The 25,669-nt window shown below is 50.1% G+C and overlaps 1 protein-coding gene across 2 annotated transcripts in view; it reads left to right on the plus strand.

Annotated features, from left to right (window-relative positions):
* The first annotated feature begins 670 nt into the window (after positions 1-670).
* LOC119956583 overlaps positions 671-25,669 on the plus strand; it is a 58,871-nt gene continuing 33,872 nt past the window's right edge. For both annotated transcript variants that reach the window (XM_038783904.1, XM_038783905.1), the window contains exons 1-2: positions 671-792; positions 24,824-25,165. In XM_038783904.1, the coding sequence (XP_038639832.1) occupies positions 741-792; positions 24,824-25,165 (394 nt within the window). In that variant the 5' untranslated portion in view covers positions 671-740. The remainder of the gene's footprint in view (positions 793-24,823; positions 25,166-25,669) is intronic.

A 25,669-nucleotide genomic window follows, 5' to 3' on the forward strand; every position in this document is an offset into this window, starting at 1 on the left:
GATTATTTTAAAATGGGGGAAAATGTTCGTTCCGAGATTGAAGCCTGACCAACGCGTAGAACAAAGAAAATTACAGGAACAGGCCCTTCAGCCCTCCCAGCCTGCGCCAATCCAGATCCTTTATCTAAACCTGTCTCCTATTTTCCAAGGTCTACTTCCCTCTGTTCCCGCCCGTTCATATACCTGTCTAGATGCTTCTTAAATGATGCTATCGTGCCCGCCTCTACCACCTCCGCTGGTAAAGCGTTCCAGGCAGCCACCACCCTCTGGGTAAAAAACTTTCCACGCACATCTCCCTTAAACTTTCCCCCTCTCACTTTGAAATTGTGACCCCTTGTAACTGACACCCCCACTCTTGGGAAAAGCTTGTTGCTAACCACCCTGTCCATACCTCTCAGAATTTTGTAGACCTCAATCAGGTCCCCCCTCAACCTCCGTCTTTCCAACGAAAACAATCCTAATCTACTCAACCTTTCTTCATAGAAAGAGGGCTGAGAGATAGAGGCAGGATTTCTGGCAGCTTCCACCAACACTTAGAGCAAGTGTAGATTACTTAATGTGGGGTTTTCCTGACCACATTCACCTTGCGAAATTCACTGTGCATCGGTTAGGGGATTCCTGGCAGGATTATGTGACGAGGTCCCCAATGGAGGGGATGTTGCACAACGGTCACATGCGCTGTTACCACAGAAAAGGGAACTGGACGTCTTTGATTTCTTCACACCGAAGGACACGGAAGAATGTCTCCTGCTCTAAGCTTCCTGCCCTGGCTGCTTCTTTACTTCCAGCGAGGTAGGACTCAACGTTTTCGATGGACTGTGGGGTGGCGGAAAAAGTTACTGGATTGTTTTCCGGGTTTTCGAGCTGCCTCTGCAGGAGGGGAATTGGGCTAACCCAGTGTCAAATGTTAAATAATCCAGGGCCTGCGCGGCATTCAGGCCTAACTGAGGCCTGGGCCCAACTGATATTCAGCTGCCGAAAGTGAACAGGAGGGGGTGTCAGACAACCCCTCTCACCCCCTGTCCCTCAAAATAGTGGGGAATGGAAATTTGTACCTCGTCACAGTTTGCTCCCCCACCTCCTCCCCCGATCCCGAGCAAGATTTTCCAGTCGTTTCCACGGCGAGATTGTTCGGTCCTGCCGACAGTGGACCCCCCCCCCCTTCCCGCCCCCTGCAGATTTCCTGGCAGCAGGGCAGCACGGTGGCCTAGTGGTTAGCACTGCTGCCTCACGGCGCCGAGGTCCCAGGTTCAATCCTGGCTCTGGGTCACGGTCCGTGTGGAGTTTGCACATTCTCCCCGTTTCTGCGTGGGTTTCGCCCCCACAACCCAAAGATGTGCAGGTTAGGTGGATTGGTCACGCTAAATGAAAATCACTTATGGTCACGAGTAGGCTTCAAATGAAGTTACTGTGAAAAGCCCCTAGTCGCCACGTTCCGGCGCCTGTTCGGGGAGGCTGGTACGGGAATCGAACCGTGCTGCTGGCTTGCCTTGGTCTGCTTTCAAAGCCAGCGATTTAGCCCAGTGAGCTAAACCAGCCCCTTAATTGCCCCTTAATTGGAAAAAAAAAGAATTGGGTATTCTTTATTAAAAATACGATTTCCCGGCAGCGGAGATGCAAACAATGGGAAGCCCTGTTGACAGAAGCAGGATTGGAAGACCCCGCTCCAGCCAGTCCATGGTTAGCCGCCTCTGCTTTCACAAAACACGTTGCGTTGGTCGGGGGGGGGGGGGAATCTCACCCATAGTTACCTCCTGGTGGTTACTGCCTCACCCCTCTGCGATCTAACAACAGCAACTTGCATTTATATAGCAACAAAACGTCCCGAGATCGCTCATAGGTACGTGTTGAAGCAGAATATGATACCTGAGTCATGTAAGGACAGAGTAGATCAGATAACCAAAACGTTGTGGTCAAAGAGAGAGAGGGTTTTAAGGAAATGTCTTAGAGGAGGAGAGAGAGAGAGAGTGGGGGGGGGAGGTGTTCAGGGGGGTATTCCAGAGTCTGGGTGCCAGGTAGCTGAAGGCACGGCTACCGATGGGGCAAATCAAATCGGTGGTGCGCGCGGCAGCGGTTTCGCGAGTTCCGGCCCTGCTCATCTTCTACTCCGTCTTTTCATCCGTCTGCACATCTTGTTGTGACTTTGCTTCCTATCCATACTTTACACTATGTCCCGGGAATTGTACGCTGATGGTGGCGAGCTTGCTTGAGTGTTGTTGGAGCTGAACTCGTCCAGGCAAGCGGAGAATGTTCCATCACACCCGACCCGTTGGTCTAGGGGGTGGGACGCTCACGTTGTGCGCTAAAATGCAAGAGGTCTTGGGTTGACTGATATTTCGGCAGGATAGCGGGATTCTCCGTCTCCGCGGCCGGCCAATGGGGTTCCCCATTGTGGCTACGCCATGCTGTTGGGTGGGAGTGAGCTGCTGCCATACGGGAGGATCACGCTGAGGGAGAATTCCACTGTAGTTAAGGCCTCACCTGTGTCTTAAACGCCTCCGTCATTCTATCCCTACTTTAGAGTTCTACACCTCTGCCAATGAAGGGGAGCATTCCCTCTGCCTTCTTCTTTACAGCCTCATCTACCTGTGTGGCTAGCTGTAGGGACCTGTGTCAAGATCTCTCACTTCGGGCGGCACGGTGGCGCAGTGGTTAGCACTGCTGCCTCACGGTGCCGAGGTACCAGGTTCGATCCCGGCTCTGGGTCACTGTCCGTGTGGAGTTTGCACATTCTCCCCGTGTCTGCGTGGGTTTCGCCCCCACAGCCCAAAGATGCGCTGGGTAGGTGGATTGGCCATGCTAAATTGCCCCTTCATTGAAAAAAATGAATTGGGTAGTCTAAATTTATTTTTATAGAGATAGAGAAATACAGCACAGAACAGGCCCTTCGGCCCATGATGTTGTGCCGAACTTTTGTCCTTGGTTAATAAAACCTGGTTTTGTCCTAGGTTTTAAAAAAAGATCTCTCTCTTCATCCACCCCTCTCAGTATATTCCCGTTTATTGTGTACCCCCTTTTGCTGTTCGACCTCCCTAAACGTCACGTCTTCTTTGTTCCCATGTTTGCAATGGCTTCCGTTTTGAGCTGCACCAATGGCTTTTCTTTCCCCTTTCGATTTGATGGGATATTTGTTGAAACTTGAAAATTGTAATAAAAATTAACATTGTTTTTAAATATTGGCGGTGTACAAGAAGCGAGGTACAGAGAAAGGCAGCAACCTTGGTTGTGTGGGGCCTGAGGAGATTAGGGAGATTAGGGAGGGCTGAGAGCACGGAGGGATTTCAAAACAAGGAGGAGAATTTTAAAATCGAGGTGTTGCTCAGCAGGGAAGCCGTGTTGGTCAGTGAGCATCAGGATGATAACTGAAGGGGATTCGGTGTGAGTTAGGACGCAGTTTTCACAGAATCACACAGTGCCAAAGAGGCCCTTCGGCCAATCAGACCTGCACCGACACATGAAAAACACCTGACCTGTTTACCTAATCCCATTTACCAGCACTAGGCCCAAAGCCTCAAGCTTTGACGTGCCAAGCGCTCACTCAGATGTCTTTTAAAGGATGTGAGGCAACCCGCCTCTACCACCCTCCCAGGCAGTGCGTTCCCAGACCGTCACCACCCTCTGGGTAAAAACGTTTCATAAGAACATAAGAACATAAGAACATAAGAACTAGGAGCAGGAGTAGGCCATCTGGCCCCTCGAGCCTGCTCCGCCATTCAATGAGATCATGGCTGATCTTTTGTGGACTCAGCTCCACTTTCCGGCCCGAACACCATAACCCTTAATCCCTTTATTCTTCAAAAAACTATCTATCTTACCTTAAAAATATGTAATGAAGGAGCCTCAACTGCTTCACTGGGCAAGGAATTCCATAGATTCACAACCCTTTGGGTGAAGAAGTTCCTCCTAAACTCAGTTCTAAATCTACTTCCCCTTATTTTGAGGCTATGCCCCCTAGTTCTGCTGTCACCCGCCAGTGGAAACAACCTGCCCGCATCTATCCTATCTATTCCCTTCATAATTTTAAATGTTTCTATAAGATCCCCCCTCATCCTTCTAAATTCCAACGAGTACAGTCCCAGTCTACTCAACCTCTCCTCATAATCCAACCCCTTCAGCTCTGGGATTAACCTAGTGAATCTCCTCTGTACACCCTCCAGCGCCAGTACGTCCTTTCTCAAGTAAGGAGACCAAAACTGAACACAATACTCCAGGTGTGGCCGCACTAACACCTTATACAATTGCAACATAACCTCCCTAGTCTTAAACTCCATCCCTCTAGCAATGAAGGACAAAATTCCATTTGCCTTCTTAATCACCTGTTGCACTTGTAAACCAACCTTCTGTGACTCATGCACTAGCACACCCAAGTCTCTCTGAACAGCGGCATGCTTTAATATTTTATCGTTTAAATAATAATCCCGTTTGCTGTTATTCCTACCAAAATGGATAACCTCACATTTGTCAACATTGTATTCCATCTGCCAGACCCGAGCCCATTCACTTAACCTATCCAAATCCCTCTGCAGACTTCCAGTATCCTCTGCACTTTTTGCTTTACCACTCATCTTAGTGTCGTCTGCAAACTTGGACACATTGCCCTTGGTCCCCAACTCCAAATCATCAATGTAAATTGTGAACAATTGTGGGCCCAACACGGATCCCTGAGGGACACCACTAGCTACTGATTGCCAACCAGAGAAACACCCATTTATCCCAACTCTTTGCTTTCTATTAATTAACCAATCCTCTATCCATGCTACTACTTTACCCTTAATGCCATGCATCTTTATCTTATGCAGCAACCTTTTGTGTGGCACCTTGTCAAAGGCTTTCTGGAAATCCAGATATACCACATCCATCGGCTCCCCGTTATCTACTGCACTGGTAATGTCCTCAAAAAATTCCACTAAATTAGTTAGGCACGACCTGCCTTTTACGAACCCATGCTGCGTCTGCCCAATGGGACAATTTCTATCCAGATGCCTCGCAATTTCTTCCTTGATGATAGATTCCAGCATCTTCCCTATTACCGAAGTTAAACTCACTGGCCTATAATTTCCTGCTTTCTGCCTACCTCCTTTTTTAAACAGTGGCGTCACGTTTGCTAATTTCCAATCCACCGGGACCACCCCAGAGTCTAGTGAATTTCGGTAAATTATCACTAGTGCATCTGCAATTTCCCTAGCCATCTCTTTTAGCACTCTGGGATGCATTCCATCAGGGCCAGGAGACTTGTCTACCTTTAGCCCCATTAGCTTGCCCATCACTCCCTCCTTAGTGATAACAATCGTCTCAAGGTCCTCACCTGTCATAGCCTCATTTCTATCAGTCGCTGGCATGTTATTTGTGTCTTCCACTGTGAAGACCGACCCAAAAAACCTGTTCAGTTCCTCAGCCATTTCCTCATTTCCCATTATTAAAACTCCCTTCTCATCCTCTAAAGGACCAATATTTACCTTAGCCACTCTTTTTTGTCTTATATATTTGTAGAAACTTTTACTATCTGTTTTTATATTCTGAGCAAGTTTACTCTCATACTCTATCTTACTCTTCTTTATAGCTTTTTTAGTAGCTTTCTGTTGCCCCCTAAAGATTTCCCAGTCCTCTAATCTCCCAGAAATCTTTGCCACTTTATATGCTTTTTCCTTCAATTTGATACTCTCCCTTATTTCCTTAGATATCCACGGTCGATTTTCCCTCTTTCTTCCGTCCTTCCTTTTTGTTGTTATAAACCTTTGCTGAGCACTGTGAAAAATCGCTTGGAAGGTTCTCCACTGTTCCTCAACTGTTCCACCATAAAGTCTTAGCTCCCAGTCTACCTTAGCTAGTTCTTCTCTCATCCCCTTGAAATCTCCTTTGTTTAAACACAAAACACTAGTATTTGATTTTACTTTCTCACCCTCCATCTGTATTTTAAATTCCACCATATTGTGATCGCTCCTTCCGAGAGGATCCCTAACTATGAGATCATGAATCAATCCTGTCTCATTACACAGGACAAGATCTAGGACCGCTTGTTCCCTCGTAGGTTCCATTACATACTGTTCTAGGAAACTATCGCGGATACATTCTATAAACTCCTCCTCACGGTTGCCTTGACCGACCTGGTTAAACCAATCGACATGTAGATTAAAATCCCCCATGATAACTGCTGTACCATTTCTACATGCATCAGTTATTTCTTTGTTTATTGCCTGCCCCACCATCTCGTTACTATTTGGTGGCCGATAGACTACTCCTATCAGTGACTTTTTCGCCTTACTATTCCTGATTTCCACCCAAATGGATTCAACCTTATCCTCCATAGCACCGATGTCATCCCTTACTATTGCCCGGATGTCATCCTTAAATAACAGAGCAACACCACCTCCCTTACCATCCACTCTGTCCTTCCGAATAGTTTGATACCCTCGGATATTTAACTCCCAGTCGTGACCATCCTTTAACCATGTTTCAGTAATGGCCACTAAATCATAGTCCTTCACGATGATTTGTGCCACCAACTCATTTACTTTATTCCGAATACTACGAGCATTCAGGTAAAGTACACTTATGTTGGTTTTTTTACCTCTGTTTTGAATCTTAACATCTCCAGTTTTATTCCTTTTGTTATTACTGGGCCTATTCACTGTGCTCCCCTCAGTCACTGTACCTTGTACTGTCGCCCTTATGGATTTCTGACTATGTCTTCTCTGCCTTGCACTTTTCCCCTTACCTCCCTTTGTTTCTGTCCCTGTTTTACTACCTTCCAACTTCCAGCATTGGTTCCCATCCCCATGCCACATTAGTTTAAACCCTCCCCAACAGCTCTAGAAAACACCCCCCCTAGGACATCGGTTCCAGTCCTGCCCAAGTGCAGACCGTCCGGTTTGTACTGGTCCCACCTCCCCCAGAACCGGTCCCAATGCCCCAGGAATTTGAATCCCTCCCTCTTGCACCTTCTCTCGAGCCACGCATTCACCCTATCTATCCTGACATTCCTACTCTCACTAGCTCGTGGCACTGGTAGCAATCCTGAGATTATTACCTTTAGAACATAGAACATAGAACAGTACAGCACAGAACAGGCCCTTCGGCCCTCAATGTTGTGCCGAGCCATGATCACCCTACTCAAACCCACATATCCACCCTATACCCGTAACCCAACAACCCCCCCCTTAACCTTACTTTTATTAGGACACTACGGGCAATTTAGCATGGCCAATCCACCTAACCCGCACATCTTTGGACTGTGGGAGGAAACCGGAGCACCCGGAGGAAACCCACGCACACAGGGGGAGGACGTGCAGACTCCACACAGACAGTGACCCAGCCGGGAATTGAGGTCCTACTTTTTAGTTTAACTCCTAACTCCCTGAATTCCGCTTGTAGGACCTCATCCCGTTTTTTACCTATATCGTTGGTGCCTATGTGCACCACGACAGCTGGCTGTTCACCCTCCCCCCCCAGAATGTCCTGCAGCCGCTCCGAGACATCCTTGACCCTTGCACCAGGGAGGCAACATACCATCCTGGAGTCTCGATTGCGTCCACAGAACCGCCTGTCTATTCCCCTTACGATCGAGTCCCCTATCACTATAGCCCTGCCATTTTTCTTCCTGCCCTGCTGTGCAGCAGAGCCAGCCACGGTGCCATGAACCTGGCTGCTGCTGCCTTCCCCTGGTGAGCCATCTCCCTCAACAGTATCCAAAGCGGTATATCTGTTTTGCAGGGAGATGACCGCAGGGGACACCTGCACTGCCTTCCTACTCTTGCTCTTTCTTTTGGTCACCCATTTTCTATCTCCCTCAGTAACCTTCACCTGCGGTGTGACCAACTCGCTAAACGTGCTATCCACGACCTCCTCAGCATCGCGGATGCTCCAAAGTGAGTCCATCTGCAGCTCCAGAGCCGTCAAGCGGTCTAACAAGAGCTGCAACTGAACACACTTCTTGCACGTGAAGGAGCCAGGGACAGTGGACGTGTCCCTGAGCTCCCACATCGCACACGAGGAGCATGACACGGGTCTGGGATCTCCTGCCATGTCTTAAACCCTTGGTAAACTTAAACAACTACAATTTCAAAATAAAAATAAGTAAATTAGACAATGAAAAGAAAAAGAGAGACTACTTACCAGTCACTTACCAGGGTTAAAAAGCACCTCCTCACACTCTGCACCGAATTACCTCACTGCACCAAATTACCAAGTTTAAATCTCTCACTCTGTATGAGTCTCACTCCGGATGTGTCTCCTGGAAAAGTGCTCGCTTACTGTGTGCGCTTTCTGTCTGTCTTTTATACAGACCTCAGCTAACCGATGACTCAAAAAAAACCTTACCTTGAAAGAGAATAATACAATGTGCCCCTAAACAGGCCTCAACAGGCCTCAGGTGATTGACAGATAACTGCCTCTCAGCAATTAGGGTGGGGGCAGCTTCAACCAATCAGACACTAAGCTCCACACTGCACTTTTAACTGAAAAACAGCAGAATTAGATTTTCCACTTACCTTTGCTGATTTACCTCACTGCACCAAATTACCAAGTTTCCCCTCGCATTCTCCCTAAACCTCCTGAAATGAAAATGAAAATCGCTTATTGTCACGAGTAGGCTTCAATGAAGCCTATTCCGGCGCCTGTACGGGGAGGCTGGTACGGGAATCGAACCGTGCTGCTGGCCTGCTTGGTCTGCTTTCAAGGCCAGCAATTTAGCCTGGTGAGCTAAACCTGCCCCTCACCTTGAACTTGTGTCCCCTTGTAACTGACCCTTCAACCCAGGGGAACAGCTGCTCCCTATCCACTCTGTCCATGCCCCTCATAACGTTGTGCACCTCGATCAGCTCGCCCCCTCAGTCTTCTCTACTCCAGCGAAAACAACCCGACCTCTCTTCATAACTTATGCCACTATTGATAAAGGCAAGTGTCCCACATGCCTTTATCACCACCCAATTAACGTGGCCGCCCGCCTTCAGACTATCTGCGGAAAAACACGCCAAGGTCCCTTTGTTCCCAGAACCTCCCGGTGTCACGCCGTTCATTGAACACATCCTTGTCAAATTTCTCCTTCCAAAGTGGGGCCTCACGGTAGCATGGTGGTTAGCATCAATGCTTCACAGCTCCAGGGTCCCAGGTTTGATTCCCGGCTGGGTCACTGTCTGTGTGGAGTCTGCACGTCCTCCCCGTGTGTGCGTGGGTTTCCTCCGGGTGCTCCGGTTTCCTCCCACAGTCCAAAGATGTGCGGGTTGGGTGGATTGGCCAGGCTAAATTGCCCGTAGTGTAAGGTTAATGGGGGGTTGTTGGGTTACGGGTATACGGGTTACGTGGGTTTAAGTGGGGTGATCATTGCTCGGCACAACATCGAGGGCTGAAGGGCCTGTTCTGTGCTGTACTGTTCTATGTTCTAAAGTGTATCACCTCACCCTTTACAGGGTTAAATTCTATCAGCTACCTTTCTGCCCATTTGACCATCCCGTCAATATCTTCCTGTAACCCAAGACACTCAACCTCCCTGTTAACCACCCGGCCAATCTTTGTGTCATCCACAAACTTACTAATCCTACCCTCCACATAGTCATCTATGTCGTTTATATAAATGACAACCAATAGGGGACCCAGCACAGATCCCTGTGGTACCCCACTGGACACTGGCTTCCAGTCACTAAAGCAGCCGTCAGTCACCACCCTCTGTCTCCTGCAGCTACCCCATTTGTGAATCCACCGTATCAAGTTCCCCTGTATCCCCTGTGCATTTGCCTCCTCTATAGGTCTCCCATGGGGGATCTTGTCAAAGGCTTTGCTGAAATCCATGTAAACGACATCAACTGCCCTACCCTTATCTACTCACCTGGTCACCTCCTCAAAAGTTCAATCAAATCTGTTAGGCACGACCTCCCTCTGACAAAGCCGTGCTGCCTATTCCTAATCAAGCCTGTCCAAGTGGAGATAGAGGATGGGACTCTCTATCCCGCCTGCCCCTTTTCCAGTGCGGGATTCTCCGTTCCCACAGTCGGCCAATGAGATGAAATTATGAGAGGTATGGACAGGGAAGTGGAGGCTTCCGTCAACGGAGAATCCCACGGAGATTCTGTCCTTCAGAATTCTCTCCGATAGTTTCCCTACCACTGAATTGAGACTCACTGGTCTGTAGTTCCCTGGCTTATCTCTACAACCCTTCTGCAATAGTGAGACCACATTAGCTACACAGCTCACCAGGCAACAGATTTTTCAATAAGCTGACAGAGGATGGAATGTGGGAGAGAAGTCGGAGTCCTTAGTCATGGTGTGAATTCGTCAACAATGGACACGTCTTGTGAACAAATAAATCATTTTTTAAAACAGGCACAGAACTGTACAAAATGCTGGTTAGGCCTCAACTGGAGTGCTGTGTGCAGTTTGGGTCACTACATTATCGGAAGGGTGTGATTGCACAGGAGAGGGTGCAGAGGAGATTTAGGATGCTGCCTGGGCTGGAGGGTTTGAGCAGGAGGAAAAATGGGATAGGCTGGGGCTGTTTTCCTTGGAGCTGGTGATGAGGTGTATAAGATTATGAGGGACATGGATAGAGGGGATAGGAAGACACTGTTTCCATCAGACAGTCGGTAGCGAGGGGGCGTAGATTTAAGGTCAGAGGTAGAAACTAAGAGGGGAGTTGATGAGAAACCTTTTCACCCAGAGAGAGGTGGGAGCCTGGAACTCTCTGCCTGAAAAGGTGGTTGAGTCAGAAAATCCCTTTATATTTAAGAAGTATTTAAATATTCGGCTGCGCTGCTCTAAACTCCAGGGCCTATGGATCAACCGCTGAATAATGGGATCAGTGTACAGAGCTTTGTTGACCAGCATGGACACACTGGGACGAATGGCCTCCTTCTGTGCTGTAAATGTCTATGGCAGCACGGTAGCATTGTGGATAGCACAATTGCTTCACAGCTCCAGGGTCCCAGGTTCGATTCCGGCTTGGGTCACTGTCTGTGCGGAGTCTGCACGTCCTCCCTGTGTGTGCGTGGGTTTCCTCCGGGTGCTCCGGTTTCCTCCCACGGTCCAAAGATGTGCGGGTTAGATGGATTGGACATGATAAATTGCCCTTAGTGTCCAAAATTGTCCTTAGTGTTGGGTGGGGTTACTGGGTTATGGGGATAGGGTGGAGGTGTTGACCTTGGGTAGGGCGCTCTTTCCAAGAGCTGGTGCAGACTCGATGGGCCGAATGGCCTCCTTCTGCACTGTAAATTCTATGAATCTAGCATGAGCCACAGATGAACTGAAGCAAGATCGAAGTCAGGTGACGTTATAATAATAATAATCTTTAGTGTCACAATAGGCTAACATTAACACTGCAATGAAGTTACTGTGAAAAGCCTCCTAGTTGCCGCACTCCGGCGCCTGTTCGGGTACACAGAGGTACATTTGGCCCTGCTCAGCCGGTCTTCCCACACCTACGTTAATTCAGAATGTCCAATTCACCTGACAAGCGCGCCTTTCGGTACTTGTGGGAGGAAACCGTAGCGCCCGGAGGAAACACGGGGAGAACGTGCAGACTCCGCACAGTCACCCAAGCCGGGAATCGAACTTGGGACCGTGGAGCTGAGAAGCAACAGTGTTAACCACTGTCCAACCGTGCCACCCGCTAGTGATGGTGTGAAATATGGGGTTGGAATCTCACCTTGGGGTCAAATTTGAAATCAAAGGGCGGATTGTCAGTTCCCGTCAAAAGCCCACGGGTTTCCCGGCTGGGGGGATGGCTTCAATGGGACCTCCCGCTGCTAGCGAACAGCTCACTGCCGAAAAGCATGCAGCCTGGGGACCAGAGAATCCAGCCAAAAGTTTCAAACAGCCTGGATCAGCCATGGACAGGTTCCAGGGAGTGAGATACAGTCGGACACAAGCTTGTAGCAGGCAGCAAAGCCGATGGTTTCAGGTCTTCCTGATACTTAATCCAGAAACATGTCCACACACGCTGCCACGTCCAGCAGGTAACGGAAGGGTAGATAGTGCTGTCCTGCGATTGAAGCGTCAGAGATCTGACAAAAGAGTTCGCTCTTGCTGCAAAGCTGGTTTTCTGGTATTCACTTGACTTCCGAACAGTTAAAGGAGTTTCCAGAAGTGGGATTTCTGCTTCAGGGGCTTTCCTGGAGCTTAATTTAGATTCATACGATCCCGACAGTGGGACTGTGGGAGGAAACCGGAGCACCCGGGGGAAACCCACGCAGTCACGGGAAGAAAGTGAACTCCACACAGGCAGTGACCCAAGGCCGGAATCAAACCCAGGACAACCCGTGTCCCCGGCATTGTGAGGCAGCAGCGCTAACCACTGTGCCATCCCAAGAGGAAGAGTGGAAGCGGTAAACAGAGATGGAGGGAGATCCAACAGGACAAGACCAGTTGACGAGGTTCCCTCCACTCCTATAGGCTCAGGACAACGTAGTCACTGAAAGGCTCAAATTCTTTGGCACCAGCTCCTTTTCTTCGAGGGATTCCAGTCAAATCTGTCCAACTAGCAGCCCATCTTTATATTAAACAGGCGACTGACACATGTCTGTCAAGGTAAATGCTATTGCTGCCATTGCTGTTCAGAGCCAGTGGGAAGAATCTCCAAGCTGATCAGTGATGGAACCATCAATTCACCAGATACGTGTTTCCGATATGAATCTAGGCTTTAATCGACTTACTTTAGAGCCAGCCTGTTACCCGTTGATGAACTCTTAGTGAACTGCAGGCTGACTCTGGACAAGGGTATTTATACAGCTGCACTAGGGGGAGGAGTCATGGGCGGAGCCAAGGGTGGAGCCCAGTACAAGTTCCTGAGTACTCCCAGAGCTACTCCCCCTTGTGGTAGGATAGCGCTACTGCGCTTATATATTACATTCACCACATTCACCCCCTGCAAAAAAATCAAGTCCGGCGGGGGGTGGTGGTCTACAACATCAGTCTGTCCAGTGGTCAAATTGTCCGTTGTGATCTGCGGAGCACCGGGGTTGTAGCCTCTTGCGGTGGCTGGATGGCTGGGGTACGATGGCGGACTCCAGGGAGGGTTGTCTTCGAGCTTCATACTCTCCTGGTTCGACCGGGGACTGGGGGCGGTGGCCGGCTCGGGTGCGCGGGACTGGTGGAACGAGCTCGTGGGCTCGGGAACACGAGGGGGCGGCAGCATGGGGTGTAGGGTGAGAGGTCCTTCTGGGGGGGGTAGAGGGGGCGCTGGATCTGGCGGGTGCCAGATCCCGGAGGGATACAGACGGCCGTCAGGAACTCGACGAATGTGTACTTGGGGTTGGAGTGGAGCAGGCGCACCTTTTCAACAAGGGGGTCGGTTTTGTGCGCCCTGACGTGTTTCCTCAGAAGTACGGGGCCCGGCGTCCTCAGCGATGCCGGAAGTGAGACCCCCGTGATAGTGCCCCTGGAAAAAATGAAGAGCCTCTCGTGAGGGGTCTGGTTGGTCGCCGTACACAAAAGGGACCTAATAGCGTGGAGCGCGTCTGGGAGGACTTCCTGCCACTGGGAGACTTGGAGCTTTCTAGACCGGAGGGTCATTAGGACGGTCTTCCAGACCGTCGCATTCTCCCTTTCCACCTGCCCGTTCCCCCTGGGGTTGTAGCTGGTAGTCCTGCTCGAGGCGATGTCCTTGTCGAGCAGGTACTGACGCAGCTCGTCGCTCATGAAGGACGAAACCCGGTCGCTGTGTACGTAGCTGGGGAAAACAAACAGGGTGAAGATGCTATGCAGGGCCCTAATGACTGTGTGGGAGGTCATATCAGGGCACAGGATAGCGAATGGGAAACGGGAGAACTCGTCTACGACGTTTCAAAAGTAAACGTTCTTGTTAGTTGAGGGGAGTGGCCCTTTGAAATCAATCACGAGGCGTTCAAAGGGCCTAGAAGCCTTGACCAGGTGGGCCCTGTCTGGTCTATAGAAGTGCACAGATCGGGCAGTCTCTGGTGACCGCTTTTACCTCCTCGTTGGAGAAAGGCAGGTTTCGGGCCCTGATGTAGTGGGCGAGCCGGGTGACCCCCGGGTGGCAGAGGTCATTGTGGATGACTTTTAATCGGTCAATCTGCGCGCTGGTGCATGTACCGCGGGATAGGGCATCCGAGGGCTCGTTGAGCTTCCCGGGTCGATATTTGATATCGTAATTGTAGGTGGAGAGTTCGATCCGCCACCTCAGAATTTTGTCGTTTTTAATTTTGCCCCTTTGCGAGTTGTCGAACATGAAGGCAACCGATCTTTGGTTGGTCATGAGGGTGAACCTCCTACCTGCGAGGTAGTGCCTCCAGTGACGGATAGCCTCCACAATGGCTTGTGTTTCTTTCTCGACTGAGAAGTGTCGGAGTTCTGAAGCGGAGAGGGTTCGAGAGAAAAATGCAACTGGTCTCCCTGCCTGATTTAACGTGGCTGCAAGAGCTACCTCTGAGGCGTCGCTCTCTACCTGAAATGGGGTGGATTCATCCACCGCCCGCATGGCCGCTTTGGCGATGTCCTCCTTGATGCCGTCGAAGGCCTGGCGTGCCTCGGCTGACAGGGGAAAGAGTGTGGCCCTAAAGAGTGGGCGGGCTTTGTCCGCATATTGAGGGACCCACTGGGCGTAGTAGAAAAGGAGCCCAAGCACCATTTGAGGGCCTTGGGGCAATGGAGGAGGGGGTCCGGGTCTGGGCCCAGGACTCCGTTTTCCACGACATAGCCGAGGATGGCTAGTCTGGTTGTGCGGAAAACGCATTTCTCCTTGTTGTATGTGAGGTTCAGATTCTGTGCCGTCTGGAGAAAACGGTGGAGGTTGGCGTCGTGGTCCTGCTGGTCATAGCCGCAGATGGTGACATTGTCCAAGTACGGAAACGTGGCCCGCAGCCCGTACTGGTCCACCATTCAGTCCATTGCTCGTTGGAACACCAAGACCCCATTAGTGACGCCGAAGTGGACCCGGAGGAAATGGAAGAGGCGGCCATTGGCCTTGAATGCCGTGTAGTGGCGGTCCTCCGGGCGGATTGGGAGCTGGTGGTATGCAGACTTCAGATCCACCGTGGAAAAGAGCCGGTACTGGGTGATCTGGTTTACCATGTCTGCAATCCTGGGGAGGGGATACGCGTCGAGGAGCGTAAATCTATTTATAGTCTGACTGTAGTCGACCACCATACGGAATTTTCCCCGGTCTTAACGACCACCACCTGAGCTCTCCAGGGACTATTGCTGGCCTCTATAACCCCCTCACTGAGTAGCCTTCGGACCTCTGATCTGGCAAATACCCTATCCTGCAGGCTATACCGCCTGCTACGAGTGGCTACGGGTTTACAGTCCTTAGTGAGATTGGCAAAGAGAGGAGGGGGAGGGATTCGCAGCGTAGCGAGGCTGCAGATCGTGAGTGGGGGCAGGGGCCCTCCGAAGCTGAGGGTGAGGCTCTTGAGGTTACATTGGAAGTCTAGGCCTAATAAGAGTGGCGCGCAGAGTTCGGGCAAAACGTAGAGTTTGAGTTTCGAGTAGCTAGCGCCTCGGATTGTGAGTGTCGCGGCGGTGCGCCCCTGGATCTGGACCGAATGGGAGCCTGAAGCGAGCGAGATAGTTTGCTGCACGGGGAAAACGGGGAGCGAACAGCGTCTTACCAGGTCTGGATGTATGAAGCTCTCCGTGCTCCCGGAGTCGAAGAGGCATGGCGTTTTGTACCTGTTGATATGGACTCTGCCATCGAGTTTCGTAGATTCTTTGGTCGTGATTGGTCCAGGGTGACCGCGCTGAGTTGCGGGTAGTCAGCGGCTCGATCAGCTGTGCTGGAATGGCCCCGTGATGACTGCCCTCTGAGTTCATAGTCGAATTTGAATTCTTCCGCAGAGTTGTCCGAGCGCGGAGATGCCGATCGGGCCTGTGGATCGCACGTGGCGGGCGGCGAGGAAGATAGCGTCCAAGATGGCGGCCCCCATGAGTCGCACGTGGCCGGCCGCGTGGTGGAGGTTTTCCAAGATGGCGACCCCATGGATCGTACGTGGCTGGAGGGGGCGGAGTCGGGGCATAGGCCGCAGCGTTTCGGGCCCCGCAGGCTTGCGAGTGAGGGGAGTGATTACTGCGAGTCGCTGGGGAGTTGGAAGCTGGGGCCCTTTTAGCGAGGCACACTCTTGCGTAATGGCCTTTTCGCCCGCAGCTACTGCAGGTCGCGTTGTGGGCCGGCAGTGCTGCCGTGGGTGCTGGTTCTGGCCGCAGAAATGGCAGGCTGGAGCAGCATAGTGGCTGGCTGGAACAGCGTAGTGGCTAGCTGGGGCAGCATAGTGGCTGGCTGGAGCAGCATAGTGGCTGGCTGGGGCAGCATGGTGGCCGGCTGGAGCAGCATAGTGGCTGGCTGGAACAGCGTAGTGGCTAGCTGGGGCAGCATAGTGGCTGGCTGGAGCAGCATGGTGGCTGGCTGGAGCAGCATGGTGGCAGGCTGGAGCAGCATGGTGGCAGGCTGGAGCAGCATGGTGGCCGGCTGGAGCAGCATAGTGGCTGGCTGGAGCAGCATAGTGGCAGGCTGGAGCAGCGTAGTGGCTAGCTGGAACAGCGTAGTGGCTGGGGCAGCATAGTGGCTGGGCGGCCGCGTAGCACAGGCCTGGGGGAGTCGCTGGTCGGGGGCCCATGATTGGGTCACGGGGTCCGCGGGGAACGAGTTAAGGCTGCGGAAGGAGACCTCCATCGTGGTAGCAGCTTCCACAGTCGTTTCTAAGTCCTGGGCCCCCTTTTCCAACAGTCGCTGGCGCACATAGTTAGACCTGAGGCCCGCTACAAAAACATCGCGAACAGCAAGTTCCCTGTGTTCAGCCGCGGTTACCGCTTGGTAATTACAGTCATTGGACAAATTATTGAGTTCCCTTAGAAAATCGGCGAGTGATTCTGTAGGCCGCTGGCGGCGAGTGGTGAATACATGGCGAGCATAAACTTCATTAATAGGCCTTACATAAATTTTATCGAGAACTGCTAGCGCCGCAGTATATGAACTGGCCGAGTTTAGTTGCGTAGAGATTCTGTGGCTCACCCTCGCGTGCAGTAGACTCAGCTTCTGATCCTCTGTAGTTTCGGCTGTGCCTTGAAGAACCGGATCCAGTGGGAGATTTCTTTAGCCTCTGCATCCTGCGGGTTGAGTTCCAGGCGTCCAGGCTTGAGGGCCGATTCCATAATCGATCTTTACTGTCCTTAAGTCGATTAAATTGATGGAACCATCAATTCACCAGACACGTGTTTCCGATATGAATCTAGGCTTTAATCGACTTACTTGAGAGCCAACCTGTGACCCATTGATGAACTCTTAGTGAACTCAGGCTGACTCTGGACAAGGGTATTTTTATACAGCTGCACTAGGGGGAGGAGTCATGGGCGGAGCCAAGGGTGGAGCCCAGTACAAGTTCCTGAGTACTCCCAGAGCTACTCCCCCTAGTGGTAGGATAGTGCTACTGCGACAGTGTGAATTCTAATATATATATATATTACATTCACCACAATCAGTCACATCACCCATGAAGAATCCTTCAGATACGGCACGGTAGCACAGTGGTTAGCACTGTTGTTTCACAGCTCCAGGGTCCCAGGTTCGATTCCCAGCTTGGGTCACTGTCTGTGCGGAGTCTGCACGTTCTCTTTCCGGTTTCCTCCGGGTGCTCCGGTTTCCTCTCACAGTCCAAAGATGTGCAGGTTAGGTGGATTGGCCGTGATAAATTGATTGCCCTTAGTGTCCAAAAAGGTTAGGAGGGGTTACTGGGTTACGGGGATAGGGTGGAGGCGTGGGCTTATATGGGGTGCTCTTTCCAAGGACCAAGGCAGACTCGATGGGCCGAATGACCTCCTTCTGCACTGTAAATTCTATGATTCCGTGATATCCTTCTCTACTTAACATGAGTCAGACAGTTTCCATTCCCTCACTCTTAACCTGGTTCTTGAACACAAGAAGAGTTTTCTGTGCAATGGATTGAACCCGGGTCCTTGGCGTTGTGAGGCAGCAGTGCTAACCATTGTGCCACCATACCACCCACAATCCAGGAACGTTTCAAAGGATGTAAGGCAATCTGCCTCTACTACCCTCATGGGTTGTGCATTCCAGACCATCGCCACCCTCTGGGTAAAAACGTTTTTCTTCCCATCACCCCTAAACCTCCTGCCCTTCACCATAGGACGGCATGGTAGCACAGTGGTTAGCACTGTTGCTTCACAGCTCCAGGGTCCCAGGTTCGATTCCGCGGCTTGGGTGACTGTCTGTGCAGAGTCTGCACGTTCTCCCCGTGTCTGCGTGGGTTTCCTCCGGGTGCTCCGGTTTCCTCCCACAAGTCCCGAAAGACGTGCTTGTTAGGTAATTTGGACATTCTGAATTCTCCCTCAGTGTCCCCGAACAGGCGGCAGAATGTGGCGACGAGGGACTTTTCACAGTAACTTCATTGCAGTGTTAATGTCAGCCTACTTGTGACAGTGTCATCTGCAAACTTGGACACATTGCCCTTGGTCCCCAACTCCAAATCATCAATGTAAATTGTGAACAATTGTAGGCCCAACACGGATCCCTGAGGGACACCACTAGCTACTGATTGCCAACCAGAGAAACACCCATTTATCCCAACTCTTTGCTTTCTATTAATTAACCAATCCTCTATCCATGCTACTACTTTACCCTTAATGCCATGCATCTTTATCTTATGCAGCAACCTTTTGTGTGGCACCTTGTCAAAGGCTTTCTGGAAATCCAGATATACCACATCCATCGGCTCCCCGTCATCTACTGCACTGGTAATGTCCTCAAAAAATTCCACTAAATTAGTTAGGCACGACCTGCCTTTTACGAACCCATGCTGCGTCTGCCCAATGGGACAATTTCTATCCAGATGCCTCGCAATTTCTTCCTTGATGATAGATTCCAGCATCTTCCCTTCTTCACTCAAAGGGATGTGAATCTTTGGAATTCTCCACCCCAGCGGAGGATTGTGGAAGCCCCATTTTTGAACACATTTAAGGTTGAGATTGACAGATTTTCCGCCTTCAGGGAATCAGGGGATTTGGGAAGCGGGCGGGAAAGTGGAGCTGAATCCCGAGATCAGCCATGGTTGTGTCGAATGACGGAGCAGGATCGATGGGCTGTGTGGTGTATTCCTGCTCCCAATTCTTGTGTTTATGTCTTTCACCTTTGAAGAGCGTTTCAGCATTCCTCACAGCACAGCAAAGCAATCATCCCCAACATCAATCTCAGCCTTTCAAGCCTCAATAACATTGGCGTCACGTCAATTAGTGTTGCACAGTGTCAGCTCCTGCAGCAACAGACTCTGAAGAAAGATTTTGACAAAGATTGTTGCATCGACACTATGTCCTGGGAGTGTTTGATGGGGACAGTGTAGAGGGAGCTTTACTCTGTATCTAACCCCGTGCTGCACCTGTCCTGGGAGTGTTTGATGGGGACAGTGTAGAGGGAGCTTTACTCTGTATCTAACCCCGTGCTGTACCTGTCCTGGGAGTGTTTGATGGGGACAGTGTAGAGGGAGCTTTACTCTGTATCTAACCCCGTGCTGTACCTGTCCTGGGAGTGTTTGATGGGGTCAGTGCAGAGGGAGATTTATTCTGTATCTAATCCTGTGCTGTACCTGTCCTGGGAGTGTTTGATGGGGGCAGTGTAGAAGGAGCTTTACTCTGTATCTAACCCCTTGCTGTACCTGTCCTGGGAGTGTTTGATGGGGACAGTGTAGAGGGAGCTTTACTCTGTATCTAACCCCATGCTGTATCTGTGCTGGGAGTGTTTGATGGGGACAGTGTAGAGGGAGCTTTACTCTGTATCTAACCCCGTGCTGTACCTGTCCTGGGAGTGTTTGATGGGGACAGTGTAGAGGGAGCTTTACTCTGTATCTAACCCCGTGCTGTACCTGTCCTGTGAGTGTTTGTTGGACACAGTGTAGAGGGAGCTTGACTGAACCTGGTGCATTTGAGTGCTACAGTGAGTTTGGTGACTGAGGGAGTATAAGGGTCATTTTTATCTAAAATCTAGTATTCCTTTTATTTAGTTAATTAACTTAAAAGTTGCTGTTTGGTTTAAAAGAAGGTGAATTTTGAATCAGCTTTAAACAAGGTTCTACTTGTAGGTACTTGCAGCTGGAGCTTGTTAATTAGTTAATTGGATTAGGCCAGTTTTCAGAGGCTAGATTCACAGTATAAAAAGGATCCAGTTACAGTGCAGACTTTGTTTGCACTGGAGTGCTGAACTTGGTGCATTTGAGTGCTACAGTGAGAGTTTGGTGTTTGAGGGAGTGCTGAACTTGGTGCATTTGAGTGCTACAGTGAGAGTTTGGTGACTGAGGGAGTGCTGAACTGGTTGCATTTGAGTGCTACAGTGAGAGTTTGGTGACTGAGGGAGTTAGGTGAGGAGGGAGCAAGGTGCTCCTTTCATTTCATTTCTGCAAAGCGCGTGAAGTGAGCCAGGAGTTCAGAGTGCAGCTGACTGGAAGCAGAGTCGGAGGGTGGAGGTCCAGTTGGTTTACAGGACAGCTATATTCTGTAAAGTAAGAAAGGATGAAGGCTAGGGCAGTTGTATGCTCCTCCTGTAGGATGTGGGTGGTGAGGGATACCACCGGTGTCCCCACTGACTATACCTGCGGGAAGTGCACCCAACTCCAGCTCCTCAGAGACCGTGTTAGGGAACTGGAGCTGGAGCTGGATGAACTTCGGATCATCCCGGCGGCAGAGGGGGTTATCGAGAAGAGTTACAGGGAGGTAGCCACACCCACGGTACTGGACACGAGTAGTTAGGTTACAGTCAGGGAAAAGAAAACTAACAGGCAGATAGTGCAGGGATCCCTCGCGGCCGTTCCCCTTCAAAACAAGGATACCATAGGCCTAGTGGTTCGCACAACCGCCTCACGGCGCTGATGTCCCAGGTTCGATCCCGGCTCTGGGTCACTGTCCATGTGGAGTTTGCACATTCTCCCCGTGTCTGCGTGGGTTTCGCCCCCACAACCCAAAAATGTGCAGAGTAGGTGGATTGGCCACGCTAAATTGCCCCCTTAATTGGAAAAAATAATTGGCTAATCTAAATTTATTAAAAAAAAACAAAAAAAAAAAACAAGGATACCATTTTGGATGCTGTTGGGGGGGATGACCTACTGGGGGAAGGCCCTAGCGGCCAGGTCTCTGGCACTGAGTCTGGCTCTGGGGATCAGAAGGGAAGGGGGGAGAATAGAAAAGCAATAGTAATCGGAGACTCAATGGTTAGGGGGATAGATAGGAGATTCTGTGGTCGCGAGCGAGACTCCCAGAAGGTATGTTGCCTCCCGGGTGCCAGGGCCAGGGATGTCTCGGATCGTGTCTTCAGGATCCTGAAGGGGGAGGGTGAGCAGCCAGAAGTCGTGGTGCACATTGGTACCAACGACGTAGGTAGGACAAGGGGTGTGGAGGTAATAAACAAGTTTAGGGAGTTAGGCTGGAAGTTAAAGGCCAGGACAGACTACACCATTCAGGTGATAGATTTGTTAGTGGGGGAACATTTTGGAGGTAGTGACCACAATTCTGTGACTTTCACTTTAGTAATGGAGAGGGATAGATGTGTGCAACAGGGCAAGGTTTACAATTGGGGGAAGGGTAAATACAATGCTGTCAGACAAGAATTGAAGTGCATAAGTTGGGAACATAGGCTGTCAGGGAAGGACACAAGTGAAATGTGGAACTTGTTCAAGGATCAGGTACTGCATGTCTTTGATATGTATGTCCCCGTCAGGCAGGGAAGAGATGGTCGAGTGAGGGAACCATGGTTGACAAGAGAGGTTGAATGTCTTGTTAAGAGGAAGAAGGAGACTTGTGTAAGGCTGAAGAAACAAGGTTCAGACAGGGCGCTGGAGGGTTACAAGATAGCCAGGAGGGGCAGCACGGTAGCATTGTGGATAGCACAATCGCTTCACAGCTCCAGGGTCCCAGGTTCGATTCCGGCTTGGGTCACTGTCTGTGTGGAGTCTGCACATCCTCCCCGTGTGTGCGTGGGTTTCCTCCGGGTGCTCCGGTTTCCTCCCACAGTCCAAAGATGTGCAGGTTAGGTGGATTGGCCATGATAAATTGCCCTTAGTGTCCAAGATTGCCCTTAGTGTTGGGTGGGGTTACTAGGTTATGGGGATAGGGTGGAGGTGTTAACCTTGGGTAGGATGCTCTTTCCAGGAGCCGGTGCAGACTCGATGGGCCGAATGGCCTCCTTCTGCACTGTAAATTCTATGTAAAAAAAAAAGGGATTAGGAGAGCTAAAAGAGGGCATGAAAAATCTTTGGCGGGTAGGATCAAAGAAAACCCCAAGGCGTTTTACATATATGTGAGAAATATGAGAATGACTAGAGCGAGGGTGGGTCCGATCAAGGACAGTAGAGGGAGATTGTGTATTGAATCTGAAGAGATATGAGAGGTCTTGAACGATTACTTTTCTTGAGTATTTACAAACGAGTTGGGCCATATTGTTGGAGAGGACAGTGTGAAACAGACTGGTAAGCTCAAGGAGATACTTGTTAGGAAGGAAGATGTGTTGGGCGTTTTGAAAAACTTGAGGATAGACAAGTCTCCCGGGCCTGACGGGATATATCCAAGGATTCTATGGGAAGCAAGAAATGAAATTGCAGAGCCGTTGGCAATGATCTTTTCGTCCTCACTGTCAACAGGGGTGGTACCAGGGGATTGGAGAGTGGCAAATGTCGTGCCCCTGTTCAAAAAAGGAAATAGGGATAACCCTGGGAATTACAGGCCAGTTAGTCTTACTTCGGTGATAGGCAAAGTAATGGAAAGGGTACTGAGGGATAGGATTTCTGAGCATCTGGAAAGACACTGCTTGATTAGGGATAGTCAGCACGGATTTGTGAGGGGTAGGTCTTGCCTTACAAGTCTTATTGACTTCTTTGAGGAGGTGACCAAGCATGTGGATGAAGGTAAAGCAGTGGATGTAGTGTACATGGATTTTAGTAAGGCATTTGATAAGGTTCCCCATGGTAGGCTTATGCAGAAAGTAAGGAGGCATGGGATAGTGGGAAATTTGGCCAGTTGGATAACGAACTGGCAAACCGATAGAAGTCAGAGAGTGGTGGTGGATGGCAAATATTCAGCCTGGAGCCCAGTTACCAGTGGCGTACTGCAGGGATCAGTTCTGGGTCCTCTGCTGTTTGTGATTTTCATTAATGACTTGGATGAGGGAGTTGAAGGGCAGGTCAGTAAATTTGCAGATGATATGAAGATTGGTGGAGTTGTGGATAGTGAGGATGTTGGATGTTGTCGGCTGCAAAGAGACATAGATAGGATGCAGAGCTGGACTGAGAAGTGGCAGATGGAGTTTAACCCTGACAAGTGTGAGGTTGTCCATTTTGGAAGGGCAAATATGAATGCGGAATACAGGGTTAACGGTAGGGTTCTTGGCAATGTAGAGGAGCAGAGAGATCTTGGGGTCTATGTTCATAGATCTTTGAAAGTTGCCACTCAAGTGGATAGAGCTGTGAAGAAGGCCTATGGTGTGCTAGCGTTCATTAGCAGAGGGATTGAATTTAAGAGCCGTGAGGTGGTGATGCAGCTGTACAAAACCTTGGTCAGGCCACATTTGGAGTACTGTGTGCAGTTCTGGTCACCTCAATTTAAGAAGGATGTGGAAGCATTGGAAAAGGTGCAAAGGAGATTTACCAGGATGTTGCCTGGAATGGAGAGTCGGTCTTACGAGGAAAGGTTGAGGGTACTAGGCCTTTTCTCATTAGAATGGAGAAGGATGAGGGGCGACTTGATAGAGGTTTATAAGATGATCAGGGGAATAGATAGACAGTCAGAGACTTTTTCCCTGGGTGGAACAAACCATTACAAGGGGACATAAATTTAAGATAAATGGTGGAAGATATAGGGGGGGATGTCAGAGGTAGGCTCTTTACCCAGAGAGTAGTGGGGGCATGGAATGCACTGCCTGTGGAAGTAGTTGAGTCGGAAACGTTAGGGACCTTCAAGCGGCTATTGGATAGGTACATGGATTATGGTAGAATAATGGAGTGTAGAATAATTTGTTCTTAAGGGCAGCACGATAGCATTGTGGTAGCACAATTGCTTCACAGCTCCAGGGTCCCAGGTTTGATTCCGGCTTGGGTCACTGTCTGTGTGCAGTCTGCACATCCTCCCCGTGTGTGCGTGGGTTTCCTCCGGGTGCTCCGGTTTCCAAAGATGTGCAGGTTGGGTGAATTGGCCATGATAAATTACCCTTAGTGTCCAAAATTCTATGATCTATAATTAACCTAGGACAAAAGTTCGGAACAACATCGTGGGCCGAAGGGCCTGTTCTGTGCTGTATTTCTCTATGTTCTATGTCAGTCTAAACTGAGATGAGGGAGTCATGGACAATATGTTGGCTCCTATTACATGAGGAGAGATCTAATAAGAACATAAGAACATAAGAACTAGGAGCAGGAGTAGGCCATCTGGCCCCTCGAGCCTGCTCCGCCATTCAATTAGATCATGGCTGATCTTTTGTGGACTCAGCTCCACTTTCCGGCCCGAACACCATAACCCTTAATCCCTTTATTCTTCAAAAAACTATCTATCTTTACCTTAAAAACATGTAATGAAGGAGCCTCAACTGCTTCACTGGGCAAGGAATTCCATAGATTCACAACACTTTGGGTGAAGAAGTTCCTCCTAAACTCAGTCCTAAATCTACTTCCCCTTATTTTGAGGCTATGCCCCCTAGTTCTGCTGTCACCCGCCAGTGGAAACAACCTGCCTGCATCTATCCTATCTATTCCCTTCATAATTTTAAATGTTTCTATAAGATCCCCCCTCATCCTTCTAAATTCCAACGAGTACAGTCCCAGTCTACTCAACCTCTCCTCATAATCCAACCCCTTCAGCTCTGGCATTAACCTAGTGATTGGATGCATTTGCTTTTTTTAAGGTCAGGGAGAATTGATTTGTGCGATCAAGCAGAAAGAATTAATCATCATGGCTGTGGTGAATGAAACAGTGAACATTCAGTGTGAGTTTTCATGTCGGCGCCCCAAACCAGTAGCAAATATGACTGCATCACCACTTACACCCACGGAATTCAATGTGCTTCTGTACAAGGACAATTCGGGCTTGAAGACCCGTTGCCTGGGAAAGGGGATGCATTGGATGCATTTCACCAGGTCCTGTCAGGTGACAGTGGAGGACACAGAGCGCAGTGGAATGTATTACTGTCGCAGGGAGACTGCCTCCAGAGACAGAAAAGCAGAAGGAACGCTTGTGCAAATACGGAGTAAGTAACAGAGTAAAAAACCATGTGCCGGCTAACTTCAATTTGCTTCATAGTCCCACTGTAATACCCGCACTCAAATACCCCCCCCCCCCCCACTGTAATACCCCCCACTGTAATACCCCCCACTGTAATACCCCCCACTGTAATACCCCCCCACTGTAATACCCCCCCACTGTAATAGCCCCCCACTGTAATACCCCCCCACTGTAATACCCCCCCACTGTAATACCCCCCACTGTAATACCCCCCGCACTGTAATACCCCCCACTGTAATACCCCCCCACTGTAATACCCCCCGCACTGTAATACCCCCCACTGTAATACCCCCCCACTGTAATACCCCCCCACTGTAATACCCCCCCACTGTAATACCCCCCCACTGTAATACCCCCCCACTGTAATACCCCCCCACTGTAATACCCCCCACTGTAATACGCCCACTGTAATACCCCCCACTGTAATACCCCCCACTGTAATACCCCCCCACTGTAATACCTGCACTCA

Source organism: Scyliorhinus canicula, chromosome 23 (assembly GCF_902713615.1).
Source record: "Scyliorhinus canicula chromosome 23, sScyCan1.1, whole genome shotgun sequence".
Taxonomy (NCBI): domain Eukaryota; kingdom Metazoa; phylum Chordata; class Chondrichthyes; order Carcharhiniformes; family Scyliorhinidae; genus Scyliorhinus; species Scyliorhinus canicula.